The sequence below is a fragment of the Mus caroli genome, chromosome 2 (genome assembly GCF_900094665.2).
Source record: "Mus caroli chromosome 2, CAROLI_EIJ_v1.1, whole genome shotgun sequence".
Taxonomy (NCBI): Eukaryota; Metazoa; Chordata; class Mammalia; order Rodentia; family Muridae; genus Mus; species Mus caroli.
The window spans coordinates 25,775,895-25,782,045 of NC_034571.1; the positions used below are offsets into that span (position 1 = coordinate 25,775,895).

Consider the following 6,151-nt stretch of genomic DNA (forward strand, 5'->3'; position numbering starts at 1 on the left):
AAAAAAAAAAAAAAAAATAGTAAAATGAGCCAGGTGCTGTGGCAAATGACTTTAATCCCAGTTCTCGGGAGGCCAAAGCTAGCCTGGTCTACAGAATGAGTTCCAGGACAGCCAGTGCTGCACAGAGAAACCCTGTCTCGAAAAACCAAAAGAAGAGAGAAAAAGGTAAAATGAAACAATTTAAATGTAATGCTTAGAAAAGGGTCAGGAGGGCCGACTGTCAAACTCTTAGCTTTAGGTTGAGATCTGGAAGATGGTTGTGGGCATGTGTATTGAGCTTTTATTAACATTCATGACTTTATGTTGGGTTTGACTTTGGCTGGATTGGTACATATTTAGTATGGCTAAAAATATAGTTTGGCAGGGCTGGAGAGATGGCTCAGTAGTTATGTGCACTGACTGCTCTTCCAAAGGTCCTGAGTTCAACTCCCAGCAACCACATGGCAATTCACAAGTCTTTGGTTCTGTCTTTCAGTGTTCAGAGTATATGCAGACAAAAGTACCCATATACATAAAATTCCTAAATGCATGCATGTATGTATGTATGTACATTTATGTAGAGAAAAGAAAAGAATGAGTGAGATCTAGTACTTGGTATTTATTTAAATCTTTTTTTTTAATTCTAACCATGCTGAAGGATTCCGAGAGACTAATGGAGCAACAAGGTACATTACTGAAGCGTCTGGCAGAGGCAGACTCAGAGAAAGCGGTAATTACAGCACCCTGCCCACAGCGGTGGGTTAGGTGTCAGAGGGCTGGAGATGGCGGATAGAGAGCAGGGCTGGGACCCCTGTTCTGGCATTTTCTCTGGATAGTATTTGGGTTGACATGTGCTGTGATAGTAATGGGTTGACATGTGCTGTGCTGCTTACTCCCCTAGACATTCCTAGATAGCTGCTCACTGGAGGGAGGGTTCAAGGCAGAAAATGAGACTCCAGTGTGAAGTGTCATTAGTTCTCTGACCCATTAAACTTCTCAGCAGTCAAAGAGTAACACACTGCCAGCTGTGGTAGTGAATGCCTCTAATCTCAGCACTCAGGAGGATCTCTGAGTGTGAGGCCACTCTGATCTACAAAGTGAACTCTAGGACAGCCAGGGATACAGAATAGGGAGAGAGAGACCCTGTCTCAAAAAGGAAAAAAAAAAAAAAAAAGATAGTACATATCTTTTTTGCTTCACAGCCCTCATTTCAGGATCTTTCCCAAGGCTTGCATGTTCCATGGAACTTGAAGCTGTTCAAGAGGGCAAGACACAAATGGGGAAGTCTTATGGCCAAATAATTTAGGAAGCGGTTGGCTGGCCTGAACTTAAAGTTCACCAGGCAACTTAATCCCAAGACTTTGAGAAGCACTGGTATTTCCTGGCTTTATATTACTCTGAGAGGGAAGGACATAGAGGGAAAGGCCATGCTGGCTGACTTGTGACCACTGTGGAAAATACCAGTCTGTGTGTGCCTCTCCTCAGCCACCAGCTGTGGAGTTCTCAGAGTCCTTTGCATAATAAACTGTCTCTAGTAAGGCAAGAGAGGAGAAAGGAGAGAGGCTAAGGGTTTGAGGAAGGAGTGGAAGTTGAGATGTCCTGACGTCACTTCTACCACACTCGAGCCTGGAAGATGGAGAAAGCCATGATGCAGCTTTAGATCCATCAGCAGCTATTTCAGACATTTGGAAGGTGTAATCAGATTGTGGGCTTTTGTTAAATGTGACTTCTGTAGATTATGCAACAAAATGCATTTAAGCCTCAATTTGAAAGATGTGTACTTATGGCTGGGCAGGAGTGTCTTAGGAATTCTTTGAGATTTGTGTTTTTTCTGTATTTTTCAGTCAACATTTCTTTAAAAAAAAAAACCTGAGGATTATATATTCATTGCTTTTAAAAAATTAATATAGGTTAAGTACTTCCTACATTGGCCAGTGGGTTTCTGTGTTGAGTGGCCAGGTCCCTCTGACTAGAGGCATCTCTGTGTTTTCTCCCAGCGCCTGCTGTTACTACTGCAAGACAAGGACAAGGAGGTGGAAGAACTACTCCAGGAGATACAATGTGAAAAGGTACTGTGCCCAGCACCGCCCTAGGAGGAGCCCACCCGCCCACTTAGCCGTGCTGTGCTCGGCCGGCTCTAGCACTTTCTCTGTCTCCCAAGGCTCAAGCAAAGACAGCGTCTGAGCTTTCCAAGTCCATGGAGTCCATGCGGGGGCATTTGCAGGCACAGCTTCGCTGCAAAGAGGCTGAGAACAGTCGCCTATGCATGCAGATCAAGGTGCTTGCTGGCAACTCCCGGGTGGGGTGGGAAGAGGCTGTTACTCCCTTAGGTTTCTCATGACTTCCTGAGGGAAGTCATCAGGCTCCCAAGGTGGCTGCTCTGTTGAGTCACTTGGGTATCTGACAGTTTTAAAGGCTCTCCATTGTCTAAGAGACCCAGAGGGCCCATGGCTCTGGTCTGTCCCAGGAGTCTGAGTTGTACCTTCCTCATTCTCTTCCCAGAACTTAGAACGCAGTGGGAACCAGCATAAGGCGGAAGTAGAGGCCATCATGGAGCAGCTAAAGGAACTGAAGCAGAAGGGAGACCGAGACAAAGAGACCCTGAAGAAGGCCATCCGAGCCCAGAAGGAGCGAGCCGAGAAGAGTGAGGAGTATGCCGAGCAGCTGCATGTGCAACTGGCCGACAAGGTAACAGCTGGGCCCTGCCCAGCTTCTCCCTGAGGAGGAGCCTTGTCTGTAAGGGGAGCTGGAAGGGGTGTGGCTGGGGAGACGGTGATGGAAAGGCTAAGACTATCCAGCACATCCTCTTGAAGGAAGGATCTGCCCACAGGATGTGATGTGATGTTGCATGCCTGGGCGCTTTCTGCACCATTCCCGGTATCTCTCCTCTCATCTGGAGAGAGGCAGCAGAGGGAGACAGTGTGGTCTGAGTGTGGATACCAGGCTGACAAGCTGCTGTCCTGTGTTCCCAGGACCTTTATGTTGCTGAAGCTTTATCTACTCTGGAGTCATGGAGGAGCCGTTACAACCAGGTTGTGAAGGACAAAGGAGATCTTGAGTTGGAGATTATCGTCCTAAATGAGTATGTCTTTGTGTTCAGAGTGAAGGCTGCGTGAGGGCAGGGCTTGAGGGCCGTGGCACCCTGAGGTCCCAGTGCTCAGGAGGGTCTTGTGCTCTCCTTAGGTTGGAGTTGTAAACTGGGCTAAGGTGTAGGTGGCCCTGGCTCTTCCTCTGGGCTTCTACTTCATTTGCCTAGCATAGGAGAGGCCCTGGTCTCCATCCCCTAAACTGCAAACAACCATAAGGATGCTCAAGGGGAGAAGCTTCTCCACCACAGAGGCCCAAGACTGGCCACGGCACACAGTTGTTATGCTTGTCCCAGTGCTTCCTGCCCACAGGTCAAAGTGATGGCAGGCAGGCAGAGGCAGTCAGAGCTTCCAGGGCTGGATGACTGACCTTGACCCTCTTTCTTTGCCACTGATGAATGTCAATGACCACTTGCTGTCCTCGGCTGTTTGTTCCTTCACTGTGAGAGTGTACATGGAACAACTCTCATCTGCCAGCCTGGTTGCCAGCTCTGGGATGCAGCTGGAGGAAGACAGGCCTGTCCCGAGCTCCATGCCAGCTCTGGGGCTACAAGATGCATGGGCTTCTTTCTGTGGCCAAGGAGATAGGCTACCAGGGAGCTTGCAAGCCTCCTTCTCACTTAAGGAAAACTTCCCTGGAGGAAGTGTTCATGTTACATGCAAACCAGTTAACCATGCACAGCCTGAAAACCTGCCCTGTACTGGGTGCTGTTCTCAAGGAAGTGTTTAGTGGGAGAAGAGAGGAGAGGGAAGGTGTAGGGGGTACATGGAACAGATGAGGGTTAAGAAGTAACAGCCTCACTCAGGAGGGCAGTCTGTACAGAGACTCTCTATAAGCATCACCTGTCAGTAAGAAAGCCTATGTCCAATGAGCTGAGGCAGCAAATAGAGCATGGGACACTGGTAAGAAGAGAGGACTCTGGGAAATAGTGAGAGGCGCAAGAGATTCACCCGGAGATGGACATAAGCCAGCAGGTACCTGAAGTTAGGAGAGAATAAAGACGAGATTCACCCTGGACTTGAGACATGAAGCTAAGGAGAGGTAACTGATGATGTGGAAGATAGAGACTGGTTTGAATATGTTAACTAATTTAAGAGCTAGTCGGGGAGTGAGCCAGAGCTTGTGGCCTAGGCATTTATTAATAATAGTCTGAGAGACATCGTTTTCAGGGGAGGGGTAGGAAAGAGGAGAAACTCATATTTTACAGGAGTCTGAGTGGGCTTTAAAGGGTGGGTAACGTCGTCAGCTGAGGTGCTGCATACCAGCTCGGCCCAGTCAGTGCTTCACTCCGGGTTTGCTGAACCTTGAGTGAACCCTCTGAGAACACAGCTGGGGTCACAGCTCAGTGGAACACTTGGCTAGGATGTAGAAGCTCTGTCTTGTATCCCCTGAGCTGCAAAACCCCAAATGATTATAATAATTTTAAAGCCTCCAAGCAGCCGAGCAATGGTGGCACACCTTAACTCTCAGCACTAGAGAAGCAGAGGCAGGTGGAGCTCTGAGTTTGAGACCAGCTTGGTCTACCTAGCAAGTTTCAGGTCAGCAAGGACTACACAGAGAAACCTTGTCTCAAAAACAAAAAATAGGGCTGGCGAGATGGCTCAGTGGTTAAGAGCTCCGACTGCTCTTCCGAAGGTCCTGAGTTCAAATCCCAGCAACCACATGGTGGCTCACAACCATCCGTAACGAAATCTGATGCCGTCTTCTGGAGTATCTGAGGACAGCTACAGTGTACTTACATATAATAAATAAATAAATCTTTAAATCCCGCCCCCCAAGCAAACCAAACCAAACCTAAAACCTAACCCAGCAAGCAGACAAAGCCCTCGTAGAGCACAGAGCGAGCGAGCACAGGTTGTGGTGGTGGTGGTGGTGGTGGAGGTGGAAGGGCACCTGAGCCTTGGAACTCCAGAGAGACCATGCTCTGTGCACTGACTCACTGGCAACCCTGCTGAGCGGCAGCAAGGAAGCGGGTGTGGGCAGGAAGCAGCTCCCTTGACTCCCTCATGTCACGTGAGCATAGTCGCTGAGGGTCTCATTTGGCTGGCCAGATGTGCACACATAGGAACATGGCTGTGGGGACAAAAGCCACACGTGCCCAGTGCTTTGGGGTGAGGACTACCTGAGCAGCCCTTACTGAATGTATCCTGACATTGAGGGTGGGAGGCATGTCTGCTGAAGGCTGGGGGGGGATGAGAATGGGCACACTTTAGTCAGCCTGGCTAAATGGTAGACAGTGTCCAGAGAAGGTGTCAACTGGATCATTTTTCAAGAGATGTTACATGGAAATGGGCCACTGGTGTGGGACGGTGGCATGGCTTCGTGGTGAGGAGACTGGGGAACAGCTAGGCAGCATGCCCTGAGGTGGAAATGGCCTTTGGTGGGGTGGACTTCGTCCCTTAGTAAGATCCAGGAACTGATCCCGTCTGCTGACCTTCCAGCCGGGTGACAGATCTTGTAAACCAACAACAAAGCTTGGAGGAGAAGATGCGGGAAGACCGGGACAGCTTGGTAGAGAGACTGCACCGGCAGACTGCTGAGTATTCTGCATTCAAGCTAGAGAACGAGAGGCTCAAGGTCTGGATGCACTGGGAACTGGGAGGCCAAGGGCAGCTGGCCTCAGTGGGCGTGGATGAACCGGGCTTCTTCAAAGGCCTGGGTACATGCTGATAAGATGGGAGTGCCCTGGTGCTGGGCAGTCTGGCACAGTCCCAGTGCCGCCTCACACTAGCTACAGGGTCGCTGGCATCTAGTCAGTCCATTGCTGTGTGGGAAGACAAGTGCTGTGGTGACTTACATATACATTTAGTGAGCGAGACAGAGTTGACTTTGGCCCTAACCATGGTTCTCTAGGAGGATCATTGGGTACTTCACACATTCTCATTTGGCCTTTCAAATGTGTGCTGATTGGTTTTGGTCAATAAGGCAATTGGGCTGAGGTATAGCTCACTTATAGAGTGCTTGACCAGCAGTCCTTGAGGCCCTGGCTTTGATCCCTAACCCACCAAAGATAAAGAAAGCAAGGTTTGAGCCGGGCAGTGGTGGCGCACGCCTTTAATCCCAGCACTCAGGAGGCAGAGGCAGG

General features: G+C 49.4%; 1 protein-coding gene across 19 annotated transcripts in view; it reads left to right on the forward strand.

Moving 5' to 3' along the window:
- Nucleotides 1-6,151, forward strand: part of Odf2 (outer dense fiber of sperm tails 2) — a 43,494-nt gene that overhangs the window by 24,128 nt on the left and 13,215 nt on the right. For 10 of the 19 annotated variants that reach the window (XM_021155669.2, XM_029473324.1, XM_021155671.2 and 7 more), the window contains 6 exons: nucleotides 638-709; nucleotides 1,977-2,048; nucleotides 2,141-2,257; nucleotides 2,482-2,667; nucleotides 2,952-3,061; nucleotides 5,508-5,643. In XM_021155669.2, coding sequence (XP_021011328.1) covers nucleotides 638-709; nucleotides 1,977-2,048; nucleotides 2,141-2,257; nucleotides 2,482-2,667; nucleotides 2,952-3,061; nucleotides 5,508-5,643 — 693 coding nt within the window. Of the gene's footprint in view, nucleotides 1-634; nucleotides 710-1,976; nucleotides 2,049-2,140; nucleotides 2,258-2,481; nucleotides 2,668-2,951; nucleotides 3,062-5,507; nucleotides 5,644-6,151 lie in introns of all 19 variants that reach the window. The other 9 variants (XM_029473295.1, XM_021155668.2, XM_029473285.1 and 6 more) reach the window with 1 other exon arrangement.